This window comes from Gadus morhua, unplaced genomic scaffold (genome assembly GCF_902167405.1).
Source record: "Gadus morhua unplaced genomic scaffold, gadMor3.0, whole genome shotgun sequence".
NCBI classification, from domain to species: Eukaryota; Metazoa; Chordata; class Actinopteri; order Gadiformes; family Gadidae; genus Gadus; species Gadus morhua.
Genome location: NW_021963979.1, coordinates 39,069 through 51,660, shown reverse-complemented (window position 1 = coordinate 51,660; position 12,592 = coordinate 39,069). Strand labels below are relative to the sequence as shown.

Below are 12,592 nucleotides of genomic sequence, written 5' to 3'. Positions count from 1 at the left end.
TCTGGGTACACTGGAATACAGCCGCTTTCCTCTGGTCTGTTTATGGCTGTTCATGGGCTTACATATTTGTGAATCAGGCTAAGCAGTCACTCACTCTCTCACTCACACACCCTGAGTCATAAAAAACACACACACACTGCGACACCCGGCTGCCTTTACAGATGCCTCTTCCTTCGGCTGCTTCTCTCATCTATCTCCCTAAAACAAGTGTGATGTGACGTGCAAAACAGCCTCTAGTCGCTCTAATGGGAGGGCAGGGCATTGCTAGGGTTTGTGGTTCCAGTCCCAGTTGGGGTATCTCATGCTAAGAATGTATGCAATCAATGTACTAGGCAACAACTGGCATTTATTATACTCTCTCGATCTTCTCCCTCTGATCATGTGTGTGTGTGTGTGTGTGTGTGTGTGTGTGTGTGTGTGTATGGGGGGGGGGTGGGGGTCTTCGATTCAATAACATTGAGAGCTGAATTGGATTTGTGCCGCTCTTAATGTACCAGAGCGTGGTCATAAAACCAGCAATGGGATGACTGTTGGAAACGCACAGAAACGCACAACACATATGTTGGCTTCCAACGGTCTCTGTTTAAACATGAAGGTTTTCAGTATCAATGCAGTACTTTGAAAGATTCCAAGCACTGAAAGCACTCATTCAATAAAAGCTTGCAGAAAAATAGAAACAACATGAATAGAACATACAGTGTGTGAACACCTTACTCCAAAAGGACTATAATGGCTCCTCGCCTCACCCTCCCTCTCCATCTCTCCCTCTCTCCCCCAGTGTGGTTTTGGGTAACAGTGGTGGTCTGGCCGTTGTGGATTACCTCCAGCGCACGGTGCTCCTCAACATGGGCACGTCGGAGCTCTACACCCCCTCGGACCCCTACCAGAGGCAGCCGCGCTCCCCCCGCAAGACCCGCCACCCCTCTGGAGGTCAGCAGTCTGTCTTTTGTGTGGATGGGACGCTTTGTGACACTGAAGGCTTTCCAGTCCTTGGATAATTCTGTTCTTCTGTTTGTGTTTTCTTTAAAAATGTTTTCTCTTTTCCTCTCCCTCTGTCTGTCTCCTTCTCTTGCTCTGTCTCTCTCTCTCTTGCTGTCTCCGTATCTCTCTCTCTCTCTCTCTCTCTCTCTCTCTGTCTCTGTCTCTGTCTCTGTCTCCGTCTCCGTATCTCTCTGTCTCCGTATCTCTCTGTCTCCGTATCTCTCTGTCTCTCTGTCTCTGTCTCTCTGTCTCTGTCTCTGTCTCTCTGTCTCTGTCTCTCTGTCTCTGTCTCTCTGTGTCTCTGTCTCTCTGTCTCTGTCTCTGTCTCACTCTGTGTCTATGTCTATCTCTCTTCCTCTCTCTGCCACTCTTTCTCATCCACCTACAGAACAACACTTTGGGCAGTTGCTTTAAACAAATATAAATACATTATATAATATGTAAAACATTTGTGAGAATTCCCTTAGTGCCAACAATTTACTCACGCAATAACTTAAGCAATATTATCATCATCATTATTACTGCCATCTTAAGCTTTAAAGCTATTTAATTGTGTCATATATATATATATTAGAGCTGTCAGTTAAACGCGTTATTAACGGCGTTAACGCAAACCAAATTTAACGACGTTAATTTTTTTAACGCGCGATTAACGCAATTATTTTATCAAACAAAAAAAAAAAAACGTTTTTTTTTTTTTTTTTTTTCTTTGGCTCAAAACAAAGAAGCAGTAGCCTGACTGCTATGTTCAAATGACATTTGTTCAAAGCAGTCGTTTAATTGCACTATAGGCTCTTTTTTTGTATCGTCCTGTTTTGATCAGTGTATATGCCAATGTTGTTATCAATAAAAAATCATTTGCACAAGGCAAGCCGATGCACTTCACCATGTTAATAAGATAATTAAAATGAGAAGAATTATGGGACAAAAAAAATCAAGGGATATTTAGCATAGAAAAAGAATGTGCGATTAATCGCGATTAATTAGAGTTAACTATGACATTAATGCGATTAATCACGATTAAATATTTTAATCGCTTGACAGCTCTAATATATATATATATAATATATATATATATATATATATATTGTGTCAGTATGGGCAGAGATGGTGAGAGATGTTGTTAGAGAAAGAGGATCCTTGGCAGCCAGCTCTGGTTCTGGCTCTCTCCCCCCCTGTTCTCCCTCTCCTTGAAGTAGTTCCTCCCACTCAGCAGGGGGCATCTCCAACACAACCTCCATCTGTTCACCTGCGCTTTTGAAATACTGCAGAGCTCTGCTAATTACCAATGTTCTGCTGTTGGATACCATTCATGATGGGATTCAGTCCCTAATTAGTGATCGGTCATTTTGTCTTGCCTACGTGTTGATTTATTACACTACAACACTAGTCCTGTAAGAACATACTCGATATGCACTTTGATTTCCGCAGTGACTACAGTCTGGCTTTAGCTGGACAGATTTACCTTTTCCATTATGGGTGCGGCCTTACGTTGTTCAGAATCCAGCCAATCAGATTGATGCTCCTGCTCTCTCCGTCGTTGAATGTGGTTTGAAGTCGAGCAAAAATGTTTTCCATTCCGATAAAAGCCATTGGTGCAAATTTCTGCAATCTTTTATTGCCATTATTCCGTCTATTTTGTATAAAAAACGTTCTGAGTGCTCCGTTGAACGATACGTTTGCTTGCGCGCCTCCATTACTCTTCCCATCCGTCAGACTGCGGCCGGTCGCATCAGGCTGGGTTCACGAGGCCACTACAATGCACCACTGTTTGAGTCCCACTGGGTTACATGGTCCATGTCCACACAACATGCACTGTTAGTTGCCTCTATGCATTTGTTTTGTTGTCTCTGAAATGTCTTTCTTACTTTGTTCTTTTTTTCTGCATTTCATTCCACTCTTTTAATTATTTTTTTCTTCTGTAGCAGGCCAGTGCTAGATTCAAAATCTTTGCGCATGTTAAATGTAGTGCTAATCATCTTAAGAACTTAGAACAGTGTGGATCTAGCCTTGAGCAACGTTTTTGTGGCTTTCATTTGGATATCATTCTGTTTTGATTTCTGGCTAATCTTTTCTGTCACCTTCTCACGTCGCTCTCGTCTTCTCTGTGGCCTTCTAAAGACTTTCCACATGGGAAGCCTTCTTGCATGTCCAGCTTTTCTAACTTGTGTACCGAGTCTGTGAAAAAACTCAGCTTCTATCACTTCAGTAAGTCATGTCTGTCGGTTTCTCTCTGTTTCCCTTTCTAGTTCCTCATTCAAGTTTTCTGTTTTTTCCTAGTAAATCAAGATCCCTCTCTCGGACTCTCTTGATCCCTCTCTCTCGATATCTCTCTCTCTCTCTCTCTCGATCTCACCACTTTCACTCTCTCTATATTTGTGTGTGTTTGTCTTTCCTCTCCCCGTCTATCTATCCAAATTCCTTTTTCTGGTGTTTTTCTGTTGGGTACCTGTTCCCAGTAGAGCAGATTTTCTCAAACCAGTGGACCAATGATGAATGGTTCCCACTCAGCTCCCTCCATTATATCACTGACGACTTAAAACCTGCGCCTCCCGTTACATGTGCGCCAAATAAATACGCTGACCCATCAGAACCAAACAACAATAAATCCCATCACATTCAACAGATTGAGAACTGACACTTCACTTTGATATTAATCTTAATTTGTCCGATAAAGTTCTGTTATATTACATCGTATTTATGTAGTCTCCGTGGGCCCAAGAGGCCGAGGTCTAGAGGCAAGGCAAGGCAAGGCAACTTTATTTATATAGCACTTTTCATACACAAGGCAGACTCAAAGTGCTTCACATAGAAACATTGTCATACAATAAAATAAAATAATAGATAAGTAGAGGGCAGAGGGTAGAGGCTGGAGAAGTTTGAGAAAGGCTGCAGTAGAACAAACCAGTAGAACACACCAGTAGAACACAGAAGTAGACCACACCAGTAGAACACACCAGTATAACAGTGCCCGTAGGCACACTGACCATATGCTACCATCATGGTATCCTATGTCACGGCCCGGATTGGGAGGGTCCAGTTTATCAGACGCTCTTGGCACCGTTATTAGACCTGATGTACAGAGGGGCCACACCCCACCCAGCACAATGCCCCCTCCTGCCTGTCTCCCTGTGATGTGATCCAGTCGCTAGCTTAGTGGAAGACATCCAATGAACATTTAATTATGTTTGTCACCGGAGCCTTTGATTGGTGAACGGTGTAGGATTTGGTCAAATGGCCCCAATGTCCTCCGACAACTTTAAACAAATCAACCTCCAGAAATGAATTTATTAGACGTATCGAACGGCTAATGAGTAAATGTTGAAAAGATATGAACCGGTTCAATTAAGTCTGATAAATACAAGTTAATGCTAGTTATAAGCATGGCATGTGTCCTTGAACACGGTAGGCTGCACGTTGTGCTGATAGCTATCATGTATTCTACCCCATGCCATGCTGCATGCTCGTCATCAGCATGGCTTTCATCCTGCACATGGGAGGTTGACCGTTAAAACAAGTTTATTTTCTGCTCCGTTTCTCTCTTCAGCGTTGTGCGACGGTAACGACGGCCCCACAGCCTCAGAAGACCGCTGCAAATCGCCCACTTCAGGTAGGCTCTGTTTGTGTTGTGGGGACTTTTCTAAAGCACTTTGACTTCAATGCTGAGTGTGGTTTGACACGGCTGCCTCCGGTGTCGCTGATCCTGTAGGATCTGCCTCTCCCTGCAATTCAGACGAAGAGCCAAAGCAACAAAGGTTCCTTGCTCTGGGTACTGTATCGCACCACGCAGCCACAATACCCTTTGACAATGGGAATGCACCATTACCCTGTAGCACGTGTCCAGCGACAGGATTGATTTCAAGGAAGTATCCTTCATATGAACAAAAATGATACCCAAGATCCAAATCTGGCTTTGTCGACATAGAAGAAAAGCAACTGAATTTGTAGAAAGCTATGTGTCCGATCCGCACTATACACACGTTTCACATTTGGGTATTAACCGTTATAAGTTGGTATTGGTGCGATCCTATTTAAAGGACTAATAAACATCCTGCCTTATTCCCGGTCATTTTATTTATTTAGTTTTGTTTTATTCTGGAACACATTCACAGTGAAGACAAAGAGCAGGCGCTTCTCCAAGACGGTGTCCAGTGACTTTGGTACTGTATGACCTCTGTGTATTGCTCTGTCCCACTTCCTGTGGTTTCCCGCTATGTGGTGAATCACGGGAAGCTCGCCTCACCCCTCTGTGCTTCTGTGCGGCAAAAATCTCTCTTCTGTGCATCTTGTGCCAATCGCAGACCGCGGTGCATCAGGACGAGTGTTGTGTGCTCACTAATCACCAGGTGTTGGGGCCTTTGTTGTGTGTCTCTATGGTCGTCATACGATTGATCAATCCGATCTGTTTTGTCCACAAGTGTATGTTTTCCTTTGCTGTGTCTGGTCTCCTCTATGCACCACGTGATAAGAGGAAAAACTGCTTTACTACACTTGTGGTGGTGCCGAACACGCTTAATTCTGCACACTTCTAACCTCTGGGCAAATCAGCAACACCGAATCCTCTCCGGTCGTAGACGCAGTTTCTGTTCACTGCCGTGTTTTTGTGATCGCAGGTGCGCAGTGCTGTAAAAAATAATAAGACAACTCACCGTTTTTATGGACTTTATCTTCTGCTGCCGCTCTCTAACCCTGACTTGACCACATTCTAATGATGTAATTTCCTTCCTGCTTCCTGCTTGATTAACATGACAGCCACCATGTAGCTTTTAACACAGAGAGAGAGAGAGGTCTGACTGCGGTGTCACCTCCGCCCTTTCTTTCCAACACACATGTCATCAATCCACGAATGCAAGCTGTCATTAAATGAACTTCTAATGGGGGGGTGATAAGGAAGAAAGCTGTTAGAAGTGGAACGTCACTGTCCTCTCGTAAAAGAAGAAATGTCTCCTCTCTCCTTACAGCCAAGATCTCAAGGAAAATAAATTCCTCCACTGAGCAAAAGCCAGACACTGGTAAGCCCGAGCAACTGTTGGAACTAACCGTGCTGATTTTACAGTCCATCATATTGTTCTTACAGGTCTGGTGCCGTTGTTTATTCGTGTTTGTAGTTATTTTTTTTCCCACTTCTATATTGTAGCCTGTGTGTGTGTGTGTGTGTGTGTGTGTGTGTGTGTGTGTGTGTGTGTGTGTGTGTGTGGGTGTGTGTGTGTGTGTGTGTGTGTGTGTGTGTGTGTGTGTGTGTGTGTGTGTGTGTGTATACATCTATGTGTTGGGGGGGGGGGGGGGGGGGGGGGGGTTGCTGGGGAGCAGAGGTGTCGCGCGGCGGTCTTGGTGCCGGCGTTCTCTCCCTCTAGGAAGCATTGCATGAGTCTGAGGAGAGGCCCGGACGTGGCGCGGCTCACCCTGGACGTGCGCAGAACGCACTCAGAACAGGACCTCAGTGAGTTGGGCGCCCGAGCTCCGCGCCTCCGGGCGGCCGGGGCGGCGCTCGCTGCCTGGTGTGACTAACCCGCCCCCACGGCAGTGTTTTGGTGCCTTGCTGTCTCTGATATGGCGGTAGCAGTCTCCGATGGACACTAACATCTAAGAACAATTCCACGATTCTCACCAGGCTTTTTCTTTTTATAACGCTTCCTGATGCGTTGGTGTTGCATATCCTGCTTTCCTGTTTAGATCCTGTCCCCAGACAGGACAAGTGGGCGTGGTGCATTCATCCTAACTGCTTTTTATTGGTCACCTAGCATAACGAGTTCCTGTTCGGAATCAGTTTTTCTTCTTTTTTTTGGAAGGAGAGTCGATAGTGAGACTTTCCACCTGTGTCCAAACAGCAACAAAGCGTCCTCGTTGATTGCCTGTTGATAATTGCCGGTGTTTTTGGTTTGCTGCTATGTGTACTCTCCATTAATGGCAATTGGCTATAAATATAACCGTGAAGCTATTTTAAAACTGTTTGTTAACATCAGTGAAGGACTTTATTTTCCCTTCACTCACTCTGAGGTGATATGCTGGGTTTAAATCTGTCTGCTATGGAAGCTGTACACTATTTAAACTATGTGCACTATATGTACACTGTACACTATAACTATCAGTGAAGGCATGGATGGTCGCAACTACTAACATGAATGGGGAATTCTGCAGGTGATGGTTTTCATCCTAACTGCTCCACCGTTCTGCTGCTGCTGCTCACTTTGTAAAAACAATGTTGTCTCATGTATTCTCCTGGTTCTCCTCCTCCTCCTACTACTGGTCCTCCTCCTCTCCTCCTACTCACCCAGACGCCAAGGACAGCTCCTTCAGCCGCTCCCGCAGCTCCAGCGTCACCAGCATCGAGCGCGAGTCCGTGAGGTCATCTCCTCCTTCCACTTCTGCGAGACGTTCCCCCGCAAGGTGACGGAGGGCGGGCCGGGCCCCTGCCTGATGGTGGGCACCAGCCAGGGTGCGGTGCTGCTGCTGGACCTCAGCCTGCCCCCTGCGGCCGACCAGCGGCTCTCCCAGCCCGTGGGCGTGTCCAGCTGCGGTGAGCTCCACCGCTTTAGGGCAAATAAAAACACGCATGCGTCAACGCAACGTGACATTGAAAACGGGTCTTTTTAAAACCTATTTTATTGAACGTATTTATCTTGGGCGCTTTTCCCCTTTGGATGAACGCATCTAAACTGACTGTACAAATGTTCAATGAAGGTTAAGGTCATTATTATTTGAGCAAATGATGATCCACAGCTCCTGTTTTGAATTGATTTTGGATGTGAAAGAGGACGTTAATAACACTGGGAGGTCTACCAGCCGGAAGCAGGCCCTCTAACGTGTGCTCTCGTCGCTCCAGGCACCCTGGTGCGACTGAAGGGTGGGGTGATGACCATGGCTCTCCTGGACGCCGCTGGCGCACTGCTGCCCCCTGCCTATGAGCCGTGGTACGACCCCAACGCCTCGGACGAGGACAAGGAGAAGGAGCGGAGCAGGAGGCGCGGGCCGACGTCCCGGCCGCCTCCCAGGAGGGCGGCGCGGCGGACGGGCAGTACGCGGTGGTGTGCCTGGAGAAGCAGGCCACGGTGGTGGCCATGCCCTCCCAGACGGCCGTCTTCAAACACAACATCACCGAGAGCTCCTTCGTGCTGCGGGCCGACGTGGTGCAGATGGCCGCCAGCAACTGCATCGCCTGCTTCTGCGCCAACGGGCACATCATGACCCTGAGGTACCCCTCAAACACACTACCCCCGGGTCGGTCTACATCAGGACCCTGAGGTACCCCTCAAACACACTACCCCCTGGGTCGGTCTACATCAGGACCCTGAGGTACCCTCAAACACACTACCCCTGGGTCGGTCTACATCATGACCTGAGGTACCCTCAAACACACTACCCCCGGGTCGGTCTACATCAGGACCCTGAGGTACCCCTCAAACACACTACCCCTGGGTCGGTCTACATCAGGACCTGAGGTACCCTCAAACACACTACCCCCTGGGTTGGTCTACATCAGGACCCTGAGGTACCCCTCAAACACACTACCCCCTGGGTTGGTCTACATCAGGACCCTGAGGTACCCCTCAAACACACTACCCCCGGGTCGGTCTACATCAGGACCCTGAGGTACCCCTCAAACACACTACCCCCTGGGTTGGTCTACATCAGGACCCTGAGGTACCCTCAAACACACTACCCCTGGGTTGGTCTACATCAGGACCCTGAGGTACCCCTCAAACACACTACCCCCTGGGTTGGTCTACATCAGGACCCTGAGGTACCCCTCAAACACACTACCCCCTGGGTTGGTCTACATCAGGACCCTGAGGTACCCCTCAAACACACTACCCCCTGGGTTGGTCTACATCATGACCTGAGGTACCCCTCAAACACACTACCCCTGGGTTGGTCTACATCATGACCCTGAGGTACCCCTCAAACACACTACCCCCTGGGTCGGTCTACATCAGGACCCTGAGGTACCCTCAAACACACTACCCCTGGGTTTGTCTAGATCATGACCCTGAGGTACCCCTCAAACACACTACCCCCTGGGTTGGTCTACATCAGGACCCTGAGGTACCCCTCAAACACACTACCCCCCGGGTCGGTCTACATCATGACCCTGAGGTACCCCTCAAACACACTACCCCCTGGGTTGGTCTACATCAGGACCCTGAGGTACCCCTCAAACACACTACCCCCTGGGTCGGTCTACATCATGACCCTGAGGTACCCCTCAAACACACTACCCCTGGGTTGGTCTACATCAGGACCCTGAGGTACCCCTCTCAAACCCCCCCCCCTTGGTTAGCACAAAGGTTTACTTACAGTAGTCGAAAAGAAAGTGGACCTAATAGTCATATAGTATTGTATGTAGGATCATTATAAATGTATAAAGATAGGAAAAGCTAGAGTCAGATTAACCAGGCCTTTGGTGCATTTCCGTACTGCAACAAGGATAATTGACCAAGTTGTTATAGACTCACTGGTCCGGCAGCAAAGAGCAGAAGGGCAACATAATAGAGTTATCTCTAATGGGTAGGAATCCGGAGCTGTAGAGGTGGTCCACCTCCAGCACAAAGATGCTGGGTTCGATCCCCAAAATGTTCCCTCAACGTATCCTTCTGAATCCTCGTTGACCCTCCTTACATTCTTGGCCAGGTCACTATTCCAAAAAGGATTTTAATCTCAATGAGTCTCGACTGGCTTAATAAAGGTTATAATTAAGAAGTATATTTGGATAAAAGCTTCTTGCCCAGTGACAGCATTGTAACCTTCTCCATCCTCTCTTTCTCCTACTTTGACAGTTTGCCCAGCTTGCGCCCCCTGCTGGACGTCAACTACCTGCCTCTCACCGACATGCGGATAGCACGGACGTTTGCCTTCTCCAACCTGGGCCAGGCGCTGTACCTGACCTCCCCCGCGGAGGTGCAGAGGATCACCTACAGCCAGGAGACCTGTGACAACCTCCAGGTCAGCAAGGCCCCTCTCAGCCTCAGGGACACTTGGACATTTGTGTTCATTATAACCAACATATTTAGTTTTCATTGCAGACGTATCTCATGCATTACAATACAATAACATACATGTATTAATTGTTTAATTTAAAGTAGTGATCTCGAAGAAGTTGTGATTCGTCCCAGACATACAAACTGTTAAACATTTATAATACTGCAGTTGTAAAGGCTTTCATGGGCCACTTGGCGATAGGTAGTTACCAAACAGACATTATTTACATGAACATCTTGGAGACTGCCACTTTAACAATAATAATAGACATGACTATGGCCACAGATGAGCAGGTCAGAATATGGGTGTTGTTTTGCCCCCTGCAGGAGATGCTGTGTGAGCTGTTCACCCCTGTGGAGACACCAGAAGCTCCGAACCGAGGCTTCTTCAAGGGCCTGTTTGGGGGAGGGGCTCAGTCCCTGGACCGGGAAGATCTCTGTGAGTCCCGTAACATCACTACATCATGTTCACGTTGTAGTCTTATTATGTTCACGTTGTAGTATTTCATTATGTTCACGTTGGAGTCTTCATTATGTTCAGGGTTGGAGTCCTTCATTATGTTCACGTTGGGGTCCTTCCTGTTCATGTTGAAGTCCTTCATGTTCACGTTGTAGTCATATATCATGTTCATTTTGGAGTCCTCCATATTCACATTGTAGTCTTCTATCATGTTCATTTTGGGAGTCCTTCATGTTCACGTTGTAGTAGTATTTATCATGTTCACGTTGTAGTATTTTATCATGTTCATGTGTTGTCTTTATGTTCAAGGTGTAGTCATTTTAAGTTCAGGTTGTAGTCTTTTATCATGTCGATATTGTTCTTTCATCATGATCTACAATGTGATCATGTCCTTCATAATCAAACTGGGGACCTTTATGATCACATTGTTGTCATTTAGGCGCTCTAGTTTTCATGTATGAAATCCATGTACACATCGCAGGCATCCTTTATAGTTTTTGCTTTCATCTACTGTGTGTGTGTGTGTGTGTGTGTGTGTGTGTGTGTGTGTGTTCTGTGTGTGTGTGGTGTTGTGTGTGTGTGTGTGTGTTTGTTCAGTCGGAGAGGACCGCTGCGGGGAAGGCCTCCCGCAGTCTGGCCAGCACATCCCGGGTCCCGGGGGCATGGAGGGCATGAAGGGAGCTGCGTCGGGGGTGGTGGGGGACCTGGCCGCGCCGCATCGCCCTGGACGAGAGAGGACAGAAGCTGGGCGAGCTGGAGGAGCGCACGGCGGCCATGATGGCCAGCGCCGACTCCTTCTCCAAAACACGCTCACGACGTACGCAGAAGTCCTTCCCTCCCTCCTCATCCCTCCCCCTCTCCCGTCCACACTCCTCGCTTCTTTTCCCCTTATTCTACGGTGGCTCGGCGCGGTCACCTGATCATTGCAGTGACATCGCGATGATGAACTCAGTTCGCGTTTGCTTCCTAATCTCAAAATCTGTCCTATTTCAACAAGCATGCAGAGGAAAATGGTCAAACTGACCTCTCCGCGCTATGCTTCTATTAAACCCTCATGACCCTTTTTAATGAGGCTTGTATAGTTAGAGGAACGAACAAATGATAATCGTGGCCGGGCTCCTTTGGCCTGCTCAGGCATGGGCTATCAAGAATCTGCGCGTACGGAACGGCCAGAAGTGCCAATGTAAAAACCTTTATATATATCTTCCATCAAACACACTATAAGACATATGGTCAATTATATTTATACTATTGCCGATATACATTAATACAATAATCTTCAGGTTAAAGGTTCTGAGTCCGAAGCTCAATGTCTGTGGTCGGCCTGTTGGCATCATGAGCAAGATTTCTCCTACATATTCTTAATTTTGGGTGTACAAATTCTTGGTTTGGATTAAAGCCTCGTTTAATGACTTGTGATTTTTTTATATGTATATATTCTGTTTTCCTTCCCCAGATGATGTTGAAGTACAAAGACAAGAAGTGGTACCAGCTCTGATGTCGGCACGGCTGAGAACTTCAGACTCTGTAGCAACACACTAGTCTTCTCTGGGGGGAGGCATAATGTCCCTGCCTTTCCCTTTTACCTCCCCAACGGCCCCCAGAGGTGTGGTATAATTATTTTTTTTGGCACACCATCATTAATTGGGATCACGTTACTTTGTTCAACCGAGGAAAACGAAGAGGAGTGTCAGACACCTGCGGAAGGGTAGAGAAGCGAGAGGGAGCGATTTTCAGGACGGTGGATTGTGGATTCGACACTCTGGGGAGCAGAGAGCTAGAGAGCCAGTCACATCCATGAGTAACGCACTCGTTTAGAGGAATACACATTAATATATGATATACTGTGTTTTATTAAAACGGAAGGAAGACTGTTTGTGGTGCCTGATTGTTGTGTTTGTGTTTATTTTATCGTTTTGCATTTATGGTGTCAATGGAAGAATTTTGAGGAATAAGTCTGATACGCCCCTCTATGAATCATTCAATTTAGCACTCCCTTTCGTCTTCTTAACCATAAGCAATGAGTGGATGGATGAAGAATAGTTTACTTAGCTTTTCACTTTTTTTTCTTCATTTTTTGTTCTCTTTGAAAAATTATGAATATTATGTATGATTATATTTTTTATATGGTTCTCTAAGTTAGGTTAAACATTAGAAGGACAGAGAGAAAGGGAAT

General features: G+C 46.7%; 1 protein-coding gene across 1 annotated transcript in view; it reads left to right on the top strand.

The window, feature by feature from the left end:
• LOC115538455 (syntaxin-binding protein 5-like) overlaps positions 1 to 12,292 on the top strand; it is a 32,220-nt gene extending 19,928 nt beyond the window's left edge. Inside the window, 15 exon segments of the mRNA XM_030350010.1 lie at positions 779 to 930; positions 4,529 to 4,591; positions 4,691 to 4,750; positions 5,094 to 5,141; positions 5,943 to 5,993; positions 7,257 to 7,319; positions 7,322 to 7,498; positions 7,805 to 7,945; positions 7,948 to 8,173; positions 9,756 to 9,921; positions 10,284 to 10,395; positions 11,014 to 11,125; positions 11,127 to 11,217; positions 11,219 to 11,233; positions 11,873 to 12,292. Coding sequence (XP_030205870.1) covers positions 779 to 930; positions 4,529 to 4,591; positions 4,691 to 4,750; positions 5,094 to 5,141; positions 5,943 to 5,993; positions 7,257 to 7,319; positions 7,322 to 7,498; positions 7,805 to 7,945; positions 7,948 to 8,173; positions 9,756 to 9,921; positions 10,284 to 10,395; positions 11,014 to 11,125; positions 11,127 to 11,217; positions 11,219 to 11,233; positions 11,873 to 11,914 — 1,519 coding nt within the window. The 3' untranslated portion in view covers positions 11,915 to 12,292.
• Positions 12,293 to 12,592: the final 300 nt, after the last annotated feature.